Source organism: Paramisgurnus dabryanus, chromosome 1 (assembly GCF_030506205.2).
Source record: "Paramisgurnus dabryanus chromosome 1, PD_genome_1.1, whole genome shotgun sequence".
Taxonomy (NCBI): domain Eukaryota; kingdom Metazoa; phylum Chordata; class Actinopteri; order Cypriniformes; family Cobitidae; genus Paramisgurnus; species Paramisgurnus dabryanus.
The window spans coordinates 29,691,931-29,705,216 of record NC_133337.1 but is presented as its reverse complement, the minus strand read 5'-3'; the positions used below and the strand labels follow the sequence as shown (position 1 = coordinate 29,705,216).

At 37.6% G+C, this 13,286-nt stretch overlaps 1 protein-coding gene across 9 annotated transcripts in view; it reads left to right on the top strand.

The window, feature by feature from the left end:
* The window catches only part of grip1 (glutamate receptor interacting protein 1), a 342,888-nt gene that overhangs the window by 238,823 nt on the left and 90,779 nt on the right, over positions 1–13,286 (top strand). For all 9 annotated transcript variants that reach the window (XM_065289844.2, XM_065289842.2, XM_065289839.2 and 6 more), the window contains exon 3: positions 13,064–13,199. In XM_065289844.2, coding sequence (XP_065145916.1) covers positions 13,064–13,199 — 136 coding nt within the window. The remainder of the gene's footprint in view (positions 1–13,063; positions 13,200–13,286) is intronic.

Here is a 13,286-nt window from a genome sequence, read left to right as displayed (position 1 = left end):
CACTGATTTGTTTAATCACGTGACAGATTAAACAAATAAAACATATATTTTTATTAGTAAGTGTTTTATTTAGATTTTTTTACAATTTATGACTTCAAATTTTTATTTTTCATTAACTCACAAATCCCCTGCAATTCCACCGCGAACCACCAGGGGTTCATTTGCATGCACTTTTATTGTCCATATGCGTCACATCTGAAGCTTGAAAGACCACTATTTAATGCATAAGAGCAAGGACAATTCTTTAAAATTTCTCGGTTGGTGTTCACAAAGTCATGTGAATTTAAAGCGACACCAGGACTTTTATTTATTGCTGAACTATTTCATTCGGATGACTGTTCACACTGTCTATAAATGATTCGGTGCTGACGACCCATTGGATTTGGGCTATTTATATGATTTAATGGAATTGTAATAATTCATCACTCCGTGTGGAGCAAGATCATACTGAGTAAGAATTAACGTCCATGACATGTTTATGAATAATAAAATCTTTTTTCCCTAAAGGAGTGCCTGCCTTAAGTAATGTGCTTCAATGGAGAACAGTGAAGAAGAAAAGAAGAAAATGGGAACAGTTTTCTTTGCTTTGATTTTTAAAGACCATGCATGCATCTGCTAAGTGATTAAAAAAAATGAAGTGCAGGTTAAAAATGTATGCTTAAATGGATAGAAATGAATCACTGGCGATTTTGTATGTGACTTCAAAATTCATAAAAGTTGAAGTAATCTGTTAAGACCAACTTGTTGGACAATACATGTAAATGTAACTTTTGTTAAACACAGAGCTTATTTTTGGCGATAATCCAAAAGTGTATGGGAAAAATGAATGGGCTTTTTTTGCGAGGGAACCCATGTCCCGCCAACTTCCGTGTTAGCCTGCCAAAATACATCATCCCTGCCGCACTCTATTGAGATTGTAAAGTCTGGTCAGCTTTCTTAGACTATTTAAGTTATAAATATCAGAAGAGATACTGTAAAATGATAATATAATATAAAACTACGGTAATTTTGTAATAAAATACTGTAAAATAATCATACTATAAAAAGGTTGTATTTGTTAAAATTAGTAAATGCATTAGCTGGCATGAACGAATAATGAGCAATATAGTTTTCAACATGTATTAATCTTTGTTAATGTTAGTTAATGCCAATTCAATTGTTCATTTTGCATAGTGCATTAAAGGCACACAAGGCAAGTCTGAGTATTATTTCTCTACTAGCTCCCCCTAGTGTCTGGGAGTAAATGCGTTCTATATCTAAGACTATACGAGGCTGAAGGACACCGGGTCGGATACAGCGAACTTGCAAGTGGGGTATTCTTCCTACAGACGGTAGGGGCGGGCGAGAGAGTCTTCATTCGTCATGTAATGAGTCATTTAACCATATACCGACTTACGAAGATGATTTATTAACATAAAAATGCTGCCTTGTGTCCCTTTAACTAATATTAACTCTTTCCTCGCCAGCGTTTTTAAAAAAAAAAGTTGCCAGCCAGCGCCAGCACTTTTCATGATTTTCACAAAAGTTAAATGCCTTCCAGAAAATGTTCTTCTTTAAATATATAAACATACAATATATCAAATGAAAGAACAGCTTAAAAAAAAAAAGTTTAATCATACCTTCATGTATTTTCCTTTCTAATATGTGTAGGTTTCTTCAAAAACACCAAGTTTTGAGCAAAAGGCTGAGATGTTTCATTTTTGTGAAGGACTTTTGATAGAGATCAGATTCAGAGCGATCCTCAAAACATACACGGACATACAGCTGTTTGCCCAGGGCGATACTTACGGTTTTTAAGTTGTAGAACCACCTGGTGAATAATAACGGTATTACGGATTGCCGGAAATACTCGTCATAAGCCCTATTCGGACGGGATTAGTTTTACAGGGGGGCCTCTGAGAAAATCGTGCTTCTCAGAGGTCCTCTGTGTTTTTAATCCCGTCCGAATCGGCCATGTCTGTGTTTTTCTCTGACGACCTCCGTAAAAATTCCAGAGCAATTTACCTACTGTTTTTCGCCGAACTCAGAGGTCCTCTGAGAAATTTAATCCCGTCCGTATGCAAATGTCTGTGTTTGCCCGCAATATCTTTTGAAAACGCGGTTCATTTCGTGTTTTGGCCAACTTGATCTGCCGTAAGGTCTTACTAATGCGCGTATATTGTATTTCCTGAGTCCCATTCATTCAGATATGAATGTTTTTTCGCATTCGGCAAAATAAAATAATTAAATCAAAACGAGCTGAATATCAAACACTGTTAAGACTAAACACTGATATATCATTAACATTATAAGAAACTCCGTTCAAAGTTGTTCAACTCCGGAATGGTAATGTTAATTAATAAAGATATTAAATTGTATTAATCATTATTTCTTCATTTTTTTGTGTTTGTTATAAGCAGACAGTTATATAAAACACGTAGGCTAATGTTACTTTAGTAGGATTTGTATATTTTATTTTGATTTGTTAAAATTAAATTAATAAATTACATGTTCTGTCATGATTTTACATTTAAAGCAAAATATTAAACATTACAAACACGCGTATCCAGAGCACGTGCTACTGCAACGCCCAAATGCATGAAACAGACACTCCCATCTCTGGAATAGCCTGCATCATTTTAATCCCGTCCGAATCGGTACATAAAATCACAGACGTCCTGGGGGACACGCTGAAACTCAAACGTCGTTTGGAAAACTAATCCCGTCCGAATAGTGCTTTAGGCAGGGAAGAGTTTTCTTTTAATTGACGAGTTAACTTGAGTTAAATTTTGGATTTTATGTTTTATAAAATGATGAAATTAAAATAAACTAAGGTTAATAAATGCTGTTGAAGTATTGTTCATTGTTACTTTGTTAGCTAATGCCAATGCTAACAAATATTGTTAAGTAAATAAACTAATAATAAGTCACAAATACAAGTAAATAAAATGTAAACAAAGCTAATAATAAAATACAAAATAGCAAAAATAAAGTAAGTTGGATTAAAAATGTCACAAGGTGAATTAAATGTATATGCCATTTTAATTAAATGAATCCATGAACATGTTTTAATATAATATATTCATAAAGTTACGTGTGATTAATAATGTTAGAAATGTTGCCAGTAATGTTTCAGGATTTAAGTTTCATTTTGTTGTCGAATTTTGATGGTTTGCTTAATTTAATAAAGAAACCTTTTCATGTACATGTCAGGGGTAGCAATAAATATTCAAAATAATGATGTTATATATGGCAAATGTTATAGTGTTTATATAAATCACTCCTGTCGTTCCAGTTTACTTTCCAAGTTCCAATTTTACGTTCCAATTTCTTTTCAATCCAGTCTCCAAAAACAAGCAAATTCCAAAATCCAGAAAACCCTGCTAGTGAAAAATCAAAACCAGAGAGGAAAATGATTGCTTGGATAGAAAGCCGAGAAAACAGACACTTAATTTCGAATTCAACAGGTACCGTGCCTCTCTCCAAGATAACATCTCTGTACACAGAGAGCGAGCCACGCGGGAGATTCACTCAATCATGTGACTCTCAAAGGGCCTTTAAATAAAGTCTCTCAACTCTCGCTCTACAACTAGCCAAGCTCCACATTTATAACCCAGTGATTAGTCCTCCGCATTGTTATAAATATGCATGAGAGGATTAGCAAATTGCCTCTAATTGCGCAAATGGATCCACCGGGGGTCGTGTTCTCTAACTAGTTCTAATGACAATACGTCTTAAGCGACATGTAGACCAGCTAAAGCCCACCGTGCAAGAGCGTCCCAGATCTCATCGCCTGTATGACCGCACTTCCTCGCTACCTTATGCTTTCCTGGATGTAGGTCTCTTGGTAAACATATTTCTTTTATTCATCGCCCTGACGTGTAATGAGAGCAAAATAGGCGGGTTGGTGACATATGAGTGCGCTTTGGACGGCACTGGGCGGCGGTTCGCGAGCTGAAAATGTTGTTGCGTCAAAGTGATTCAGCACTTTTAAGACCGAATGCAATGTACGCTGCATCTATCAATTTCACCTCGGGTCTCTCATCAAACTGTCGAAGGTGTGAAAGTTTAATACTCATTCTGGGCGGAGTTACTCTGGGGAATTTCAGATGGGGGTCTCCTGAAATGATCTTTTGGAGCAGATGAAGCCCCTCTGAGGGGTTTTAATGTGTCAGAAACAGATGAGTAAAGAGATCGCAGGCAGATGTGCAGGCTGGCACTTCATAGCTCGATGTGTCTGTGCGAAATCTTCATGATAGATGCTCGAAAACTTTTCTCTCCCAGAAGGCTTTGTTTGGCGCAGAAGCCAACAGATAGTGTTTTTCATTTAACTTCGTGTTGGTGTTGTGCGGAGGGGTCAGGCCAGCATACAAATAAGTACTGTTAAATATTAATCCCATGATTCTTGCAAAGATTGTGACGTTACTCTTTTGTTCTTCCACCATTTTAAGGCTTTCTTAACCATCTCTGTATGGGAATATTGATCCCACTCTCACATTCAGCTCCAAAATGGTGTCTAACAAAGGGAAAATGGCCTTTGATAACCACGCTGGTCTATTAACTGAACATTTATTACATGCACAGAATGGGAGTTACAAAGTCTCACTGTAATGAAGTCGAGCGTGTGCTTGACTGAACATCGCAAATAGACTCTGTTATTAAATTTAAACACCAGATTGCTTATTTTCTGATGGCAAATAACTCATTTTATTATTAATTTGATTAGTTGCTTTTCAGGCTGTGTTCTGAACGAGGTCTTGCCTTTCTTGTCCCTTTTCTAATTGTAATTCTGTACTAATTTCGAAGTAATTGCAGCAATTGCTTCTGGATTAGTTTGTTGTTATATCGTTCGAATGTTTGCATGCACCAGCCATTAGTCATGCCTGGTTCCATATTGAATTATGGGCCAATTTGTCATTTTAACTGCTGAAGTCCCACTGGTGGAGAGCCAATTCAGTGCTGTGGCCACCTGCTGGTTCGCCCACAGCCTTCAAAGAGAGTCGCACAATGGGCATTTACCCAAATGTTTTCATTACACCTCCTAGCGACGTTATAGACGAAATCATTATCCGTTCCAGACTTTACAGCCCACGTGTGGTTTTCCACCCAAATCAACAGCTCATTGAGGTTTTGTTTTGCTGTTGGTGTTTTATTGAATTAAAACTGAATTACACGATAAGACACATATCCAGATACAAGGCCGTGGTACGATGGATGGACATCACGATACAGGCCACTTTTTTCCTATTCAGCAGTTTAGGTAAAAGGGACCTTTACAAGACTTTTTTAACGTAAATAAATAACAATAAATCTTTGGTATACATATGTGAACTTTTAGCTCAAAATATCATATAGATAATTTATTGTTACATGTTTAAATTGCCACTTTGTAGGTGTGAGCAAAAATGTGGCTTTTTTGGGTGTGTCCTTTTAAATGGAAATAGAAGTGTCATGGTTGGATAGTGCAGATTAAGGGGTGGTATTATTATAATAAGATCCCCTTCTGACATCACAAGGGGGGCCAAATTTCAATTACTTATTTTTTCACATGTTTGCAGAGAATGGTTTACCAAAACTAAGTTACTGGGTTGATCTTTTTCACATTTTCTAGGTTGATAGGAGCACTGGGGACCCAATTATAGCACTAAAACATGGAAAAAGTTAGATTTTCATGATATGTCCCGTTTAATGCCCTTTTAAGCTAAACTCATTAAAAGAGAGAGAGCGGGCACACTTAAACTTTCACTCTATGGGGTGGTTTAGATTAATTCAGGACTTGGCTATATTAGGACATTTAAGCAGTTTTTAAAACATGGTTTACAAAAAACAATACTGATGTGCATCATGAGACAAAACAATGACACGGATATATGTTCAGATATGTCAGGGCAAGATGTTTTTAAATTAAAGGTGCAGTGTGTAGATTTTAGCGGCATCTAGCAGTGAGATTGTGAATTGAAACCAACGGCTTAGTCCACCGTTCATTGAAACGCATAGAGAAGCTACGCTAGCTGCCACAATGACAAACATGTTTGTGTTTAAGACAAAATACTGTAGTGACAAAATGCACTCTGTAGAGCAGTTTGTCCATTTAGGGCTACTATAGAAACATGGCGGCACAAAATGGCGACACCAATGTAAGGGGACCCGCGGTGTATACTGTATAGATAAAAATGGCTCATTCTTGGGTAATAAACACATAACAGTTCATTATATAAGGTTTTTATACACCACTGATAATATAGTTATGTATATTATATTGCATTTCTGTCAAGAGAACCCTCTTAAAGTTACACACTGCACCTTTAAGACAGCTCAAACATGCATTTTAGTCCAGGACTAGGATAAACCATTTGTCCGGGAATCCTCCCCTATGATATTAAACTTAATACGCAGGTCATTCCATACAGATCTTGGGTCAATTACGATCTGTCACACCAATAATAATGGTTACAAAATTATTATTATTATTATTATTATTATTTGTATAATAATCAGCTACCTTTAAAAGTTTATCAGAATCGATACAGAACCCTTTACGAAAATGAACCATTTTTTTTGTGTTAAAAGTGTAGTAACCATGGTTTTTTGGTTTATTGATTACTATTAACATAACCATGGTTTTACGACACTAACTAAATTACTACTGTGGTTTAAAGGGATAGTACACCCAAAAATGTCATTCACTCACTCTCATGTTGTTACAAACCCGCATACATTTCTTCGTTTTGATGAACACAAATGAAGATATTTTGAGAAATGTTTGTAACCAAACCCTTAATGGACCCCATTCACCTCCATAGTAGGAAAAACTAATACTATGGAAGTAAATGGGGTCAACAAACGGTTTGGTTACAAAAATTTTTCAAAATATCTTTCTTTGTGTTTATCAGAACAAAGAAATGTATACAGGTTTGTAACAACATGAGGGTGAGTAAATGATGACATAATTTACATTTTTGGGTGAACTATCCCTTTAACTATGGATTTTGAGAACCGTGATTGTACAAACCATGGTTATTTTGTGGTTACAAAAATTAACCATGGATTTACTACAGTTAAAACAAAAAAAAAACATGTTTACTGTAGTAAGGGATGTGCTGTTCATGACGAAGTATCGCCGTATCGATACTTTAATACTTCTGTATTGTATGTGCAAACCTGACTAGTTTGCGATCGTGCATAAATGTAAAAAATACTGTTGTTTCAACCTGGTTGAGTTAAATGTCGGTAACACAACCATTTGGTTTAATTACTCTGGAAAATTCTAGGTTAATTTTAAAGGAATAGTCTACTCATTTTCAATATTAAAATATGTTATTACCTTAACTAAGAACTGTTGAATCATCCCTCTATCATCTGTGTGTGTGCACGTAAGCGCTGGAGCGCGCTGCGACGCTACGATAGCATTTAGCTTAGCCCCATTCATTCAATGCTGCCATTTAGAGATAAAGTTAGAAGTGACCAAACACATCAACGTTTTTCCTATTTAAGACGAGTAGTTATACGAGCAAGTTTGGTGGTACAAAATAAAACGTAGCGCTTTTCTAAGCGGATTTAAAAGAGGAACTATATTTTATGGCGTAATAGCACTTTTGGGAGTACTTCGACTCGCCTGAAAAGTCCGCTCCCCTTCTCACTCTCATAATGGGAGAGGGAGGGTGTTACTGCGCCAAGTTGAAGTACTCCCAAAAGTGCTATTACGCCATAAAATATAGTTCCTCTTTTAAATCCGCTTAGAAAAGCGCTATGTTTTATTTTGTACCACCAAACTTGCTCGTATAACTACTCGTCTTAAAAAGGAAAAACGTTGATGTGTTTGGTCACTTCTAACTTTATCTCTAAATGGTACCATTGAATGAATGAGGCTAAGCTAAATGCTATCGTAGCATCGCAGCGCGCTCCAGCGCTTACGTGCACACACACAGATGATAGAGGGATGATTCAACAGTTCTTAGTTAAGGTAATAACATATTTTAATATTGAAAATGAGTAGACTATTCCTTTAACTGGTGGAGTTTTCCATATTTGACCCAAGTTGAAACAACCCTGTGTGTGTGTGTGTGTGTGTGTGTGTGTGTGTGTGTGTGCGTGTGTGTGTGTGTGTACCTGGTAATTATCACGTTGTGGGGACCAATTGTCCCCACAAAGATAGGAATACCAGTGTTTTTGTGACCTTGTGGGGACATTTTGATGTCCCCATGAGGAAACAAGCTTATAAATCAAACAGAATGATGTTTCTTGAAAATGTCAAGTAGCAGAAAGTTTTCTGTGATAGTTGGGGTTAGGGAATGGGGCAGGTTAGGGGAATAGAATATACAGTTTGTATGGTATAAAATGCATTACGTCTATGGAATGTCCCCACAAAACATGGAAACCAGAGTGTGTGTGTGTGTGTGTGTGTGTGTGTGTGTGTGTGTGTGTGTGTGTGTGTGTGTGTGTGTGTGTGTGTGTGTGTGTGTGTGTGTGTGTGTGTGTGTGTGTTTTAGGGTACTAGGGCTGAGCAGTAAATTGAGTTTTGGTAATATATCAGTATTTTCTCTCAGCGGGATACGGGATGAGATGATATCGCTTTAATCGGTATGGTCTGAGATGACTTAATGCATTTTCTTGACCAGCTTGCATTTTCAAACAGTGAGGACTGTGTCTGTTAATACAATTTTCATTATGTTCTATTTCAATTTTTTCCCTGCCAGCGTTTTTTTTAAAAAGTTGCCAGTGCCAGCATTTTTCAGGATTTCCAGAAAATGTTCTTCTTAAAATATATAAACATACAATATATCAAATCAAAGAACAGACCCTCTGCTTTCAAACTAAACCTCCTACCTGTTTTTATCACCTCTCAAATATGGATAGATTTCTTCAAAAACATCAAATTTTGAGCAAAAAGCTGAGCTAATTCAGTTTTTGTGTAGGACTTTTGATAGAGATCAGATTCAGAGCGATCCTCAAAACATAAACTGACATACAGCTATTTGCCATATAGGGTGATACTTCCAGGTTTTATAAATTGCGGATAATAGCGGTATTGCGGAAAGCCAGAAATACTCGTCATTGGCAGGGAACCGTTTTCTCTTAATTGACGAGTTAACTCGTCAATGGCGGGGAAATAGTTAATAAAGGTGATTGTGACATCTCACATGAGGCTTTCACTTGCATGTAAGCGTTCATTCCACTTTGTAGAAAATACCAAAATATGTATCATAAATCACCATCCATTCCAAAATTACTGAGGTATGAAATTCGGTCAGGCCTCTGTCATACTCCATCACTTCTTTTATCCCTATTCTGTATCTTTTTCTGTATCCATTTCAAACTCTCTCAATACCTGTATGACGGCCCCAGCAGTCTCCGCTATCTCTGATCGCACTTCTGAAATCTGTCGGCTTCATGTGACCTGATGGCCGACCATCACCGTGGAAACCTGCTAGCTCGGTCTACCTCGGTCAAAGAGAAAAGGCGGGAGCAGGGACGAGGAATTAAATGGGACCACAAGTAATGGGATCAACTTATCATCCTCTACACCTGTCTCAGTGTAGACCCCAATGAACAGCTCATTTGATCCCCGGGGTCCTTTTCTTTGCCCGGGGCCGAGATATTACACCGAACCCTCGGTGAACCGTGTTTTCCACGGACAGCTTAAGACTGAGCTTGTAATATGACCATAGCACACTGTGCCACAAATTGTTTGGATGTTGGATGACCCCCTAGTTTAGCTGGTCCACAATGTGGTCCACAAGGAGTTTGGCTTTGATTGTGTTCACGATAAAAAAACTGAAAGCTGTGAAATGAAGGCTATGGCAACATAATCCATGCATGTACTGTTGGTAAATGCAAAGCACTTCTAAACGTTCACATTTTCTACAAGTATGTTTCTGGCCCTAGAAATCATGTTGTGTCAACAATGTACGTTTCTTATGTAAGCTAAAGAAATTAATTTAATGCTGTCACCAACCTCAGAAAACCCCACAATTTATTCCTCATCTAGCGGCGATAAATGACGGGCAGTATTTATAATTCATCCCTCTGTATTTTTTCGCCCGTCAGTCGAATCCCCACGAAAGCAAAGTTTTTTTAATCAAAATTTTCGATGAAAGCCGAAGGCAAATCGAGCAGTTTTACAACAATTAATTATCAAACGAATAACAAACAACACAAGGCTTGTTGTAGATTAAACTCCCGTTTGAATATCCATTCCCAGTTTTTCTCAACAAAACGCAACTACTTGTCATACCCACCCTAAATAATTTAGCACATTACTGGTTTAATTTCTCAATGCTGTCCGTATATTCGGAGAGCTTCTCCACTGAATTGCCTGGAGGTTCAGGTGCAGGCTAGATATTGAATGCCGGGTGAACCTCTCACTGTCCCGGGTCACATTTCGACATCGCTCCCTTCCTGTGTCAATATGGGAGCGCTATTGATTGTAGCCAGAGTGCAATGTCAAATCTGTTTCTTCCTTTGAGGAGGTCACTAAAGTTGTGATTTGAATACAAATGATGTCACACCAGTAAAACAAAGTGGATGGGTTTGTAACAAATATAAAGATTTTTCTGCAAGGTTTGTTTAAACCATTAGGGTGAAAACTCAAGTCTAATTGTTTTAAAGGTTAATAACATTTACACGTAATTGTGTGTGCAGGACCTGTACTGTATTGCCGTTTTGGTGCCTTTTTGGTGCCTTTTGGCAATTTTGGATACTTGAATAGATTGGGGCTAATGGAGCATTAGATTAGCCACAACTTTTTATTAGGATGCCATGTAAATCTTTTTAGTTGTTGCTAAACTATTGAAAATGTTTTGAAGTTTACCCAATCGATTTGTTTCAGTGATCAATGATTTCTAACAGTTCCTTATACTCGGTTTCTACCAATCCCTTGTGTTTACCCAGAAAGCAAGTGTTTCTCAGTCTAGCCTTCAATACTGAATAAAAACCTCATCTTTCTCACCCCGTGTCACTTTATTGCCATCCTCCTGCCGAGAGGAGCTCAGCGTGTCTGTTCTGTCAGTAGCCTTAGGAGGTTTTGGAGCTCAGATTCCCCCCATGCTTTATCCTGCGGTACCCTCCTGAAAAAGATGGAGCGGGTAAAACTGGGAGAGGATGTAAACATCCATCTTCCCTTCCTCCAGTGGGGGATTACAGATCTCTTATTTTTATTTCTACTCCGGCAGCTGACGTAGTGATAGTAGCTTGTGTGTGTGTGTGAGAGAGAGAGATCAGGGTGTCCCGCTTGCGCAGATATGCGTCACGCTTAATGTGAATTTGATGATCTCGCTGAGGGATTGAATGACAGCTAGTCGATCGAGGAGGGAGAAATAGAGAGACGCGTCTGCTTGTCAAGCGATTCTGGGTGAGAGAGCGGGAGGCAGAAGAGCAAAAAAAGACAAGTGAAGAAAGATGGCATTTAAAGGGACAGTTCACACAGAATAAAAGTGTTGTAGAGTTTAAGAGTTTTTTGTGATTGTTGCAGGCAAAATCCTTGATCTTGCGGCATGTAAAAAAATTGCGATGGGATATTTTATGCAATGAATTGCCAAAACTGAGTGAACTTGCAAAACTGTTTGCAGCTTTTGCAGATTTTTATTGATGTTTACGTCGCGTAATTTGATTAACATTCCCATGACAACAGGGGACATAGCTGCTCATGTGTGAAGTAAATGCAACATTTTTCAACTTTCTGCTAAGATATATATGACGTTTTGCAACGAAAATGAGGGGATTATGAAATCTGCAATTTATGGCGCGAAAGTGCGGCATATTTAAAAAATGCGACTTTGGCTTATTGTGCATTGAATCATGCGATCGCATAATCACGTTTTTCTGGAGGGACTGACTTTACTTGTATGACTGAGTGCTGTTTACTTTTTTGATTCATGCATGTAAAGGAAAAAGAAAAGAAAAGTCATGTATGGGTGATTCTTACGAAATCCAGATTTAGAAGGTGTCCAGCATCAGAATTTTTTTTAAAGCCATTGAAGCCAATTTATAACCATTATTTTTAGAGGATTTAAAAAATATTTCCTAAAGAATTATTTAATTTTTTTAGATTATCATTATCAAAAATGATCATTACCGCAAATGATATTACATTAAATATATGCATTTACAAACTCATGTTTCGGTAATGAGAACTAAAAGTTATCTAGGTACTATGACAAACAAAATTTTAACTTTTATCCGGAGAGAAAAAATAACAATACCTGGTAGCCATCTTTAGTGTCACAGTCAATTATGTCCCTTCCAACAATTTTTTTTTTTAAATGTTAGTTCCTTGAGGGCTTGAACAATGATTGAAAATTGTTGCGGAGGATGAGAAAATTGGTCTTGGACACATTTATGTTCCTTATTATTGTCTTTACATTTACCAAAGATCACCAAATACCACATGTTTCTTTACTGTAAATGTTTATAGTATAACATGCACTGAAGCTTTTTATTTTTTAGATTTTTTTATTATAAACATTTAATGTCAAAGAACCCAAATCCAGTCATAGACACATTGCGGTAATGAAAATTTCCCCCTTAAATGTGGAAAAAACAACAAAATTGGTTTGTATGATGTCATTTGAAATCATGCGCAAAATAATACATGAAGAGATGTTTGTAACTGTATGCTTCTTATTTTGATAGCATTTACTTTTTTTATTGAAATGTTTCATGACACCTCATAAGTCTAATTTTGCGAGAATCACTCGTATGTTTGTAACAACTTTGAGGTAAGTCAATGGTGACAGTATTTATCTTTGGATGAGCTCTTCCAGTAGAGAGATAAAAGGAGTGGTCACAGTCACTTTCGGTCTACTGTAACACACACACACACACACACACACACACACACACACACACACACACACACACAAACAGAGCATTCTGCAGTTTACTGTATAAGTAATTACCAGCCAAGGCACAGAGAGATAAAGTGAGAGAGAGAGAGAGAGGCCCGAGACTCCCGATCGCAGTCGTTAAGGTGAGAGGAGAGGTATGGCATCCTCTGGCCTCCTCTGCTCCTGTAACCCTCTGATCTCCTGCCTCTGCTCTTCCTCGCCAACCTCACCTCATCCTCATCCTGCCTTCCTCTTTACAGATGAATTTAAGGGCACAAGCACTGTGGAGCTAATTAAGAAGGAAGGAACCACCCTAGGCCTGACCGTATCCGGAGGCATCGACAAAGACGGCAAACCGCGCGTCTCCAACCTGCGTCAGGGCGGCATTGCTGCCAGGTGAGTGTGTGGTGTTGAAAAGTTCGTAATGTTTGCATAAATCAGGTTTTTTATAAAAGCACTGACAATAGAAAAAGGGAAAACATT